General features: G+C 71.2%; 1 protein-coding gene across 1 annotated transcript in view; it reads left to right on the top strand.

Annotated features, from left to right (window-relative positions):
• LOC146586664 (extended synaptotagmin-1-like) overlaps positions 1 to 436 on the top strand; it is a gene marked incomplete at its 5' end in the record, with an annotated part of 2,413 nt that extends 1,977 nt beyond the window's left edge. Inside the window, one exon of the mRNA XM_085320908.1 lies at positions 92 to 436. Coding sequence (XP_085177034.1) covers positions 92 to 125 — 34 coding nt within the window. The remainder of the gene's footprint in view (positions 1 to 91) is intronic.
• Between the last annotated feature and the right edge of the window lie 795 nt (positions 437 to 1,231).

Below are 1,231 nucleotides of genomic sequence, written 5' to 3'. Positions count from 1 at the left end.
GGCCTGGGGGCCCCGTCCTGCCCGCGGGGGGCGGCGGGGGGCTCCGGGGGGGGGCGCGCCCGTCGGGGCCCCGCTCAGCCCCGTCTCCCAGGTACGAGCTGCGGGACGAGCGGAGCAGCCCCTAGCGCCGGCCCCGGCGCGTCCCGCCGCCGCCGCCTGCCTTGCACTGACCAAAGAGCCGGGGGGGCCGGACGGGGCGCTCGCCCGGCCCCCCCCGCCGCCGCTTCAGACTGTTACTATTTATGTTGTGCCTTTTCGCCCCCGTTTCTATCGAGGGAGACCCGCCCCCCCCCCATCGCGGGGAGACGCTTGTGTTAGAGCCACCGCCACCGCCGTGCCACCGCCGTGCCACCGCCGTGCCCGTCCCCTCGCTGCCTGCCCGGGGGGCTGCGGCCCCCCCGTCTCCCCCCCGTGCAAATAAAGGAGGGAGGAGAGAGCCTCGGCCTCTGCGTGGTCCCTGGGGGGTCAGGGTGGGGTGGGCCCCCCCCGGGAGGCCATCGCTGGGGCTGTCCCCCATGGGCTGCTGTCATTGAGGTGGCCCTTACGGGGGTTCCTCCTATGGGGGGGCATCCGTGGGGAGTCCCCCATTGCATTGTCCCCCGCGGGGTGCCACCGTTGGAGTGTTCCCCATTAGGGTGCCATCGGTGGGGTGTCTTCCGTGGGGTGTCCCCTGTGGGGATGCTGTCACTGGGATGTCCTCCATGGGGTGCCACCAAGGGAGGGTCCCTCCATGGGGTCATTGGTGCGTCCCCCGCTGGTTTGCTCCCCGTGGGGCTTTCCTGTTGGGTTGTCCGCTGTGGGATGTCCCCCGCTGGGGTGCCACCAGTGGGGTGTCCTCCAGTAAGGTGTCCCCACTGTGGTTCCCCACTGGGTTGTCCCCCCGTGCGGTGTTCGCCCCTTGGGGTGTTCCAGCTGGGGTCTCCTATTGAGCTGGCTCCTGTTGGGGTGCTCTCATTAAGGCACCCCACTGGGGTGTCCCCCGTGGGGGGGTTCCCCAGCTCCCCCCGCCCCCGGACCTGCTCCGTGCCCATCTATAGGCAAAAAATGCCCCCCGGGAGCAGGGGCGGGGCCTCGCCTCGCCCCGCCTCCATGCATGCATAATGTAGCATCTCATTAGCATGCGATGACGCACTCGGCCCGCGGCCAATGGGCGGGCGGTGACGTCGGGCGGTAGAAAGCGCCGATCCCGAGGGGAAGCGGCTGCCAGTGCCCGGAGCGGGAGCGGGAGCGG

This window comes from Rhea americana, unplaced genomic scaffold, assembly GCF_003343005.1.
Source record: "Rhea americana isolate MKP2758 unplaced genomic scaffold, rheAme1 scaffold_669, whole genome shotgun sequence".
Classification (NCBI taxonomy): domain Eukaryota; kingdom Metazoa; phylum Chordata; class Aves; order Rheiformes; family Rheidae; genus Rhea; species Rhea americana.
The sequence above is the reverse complement of the archived record's forward strand: the minus strand, read 5'-3'. Positions and strand labels throughout refer to the sequence as shown.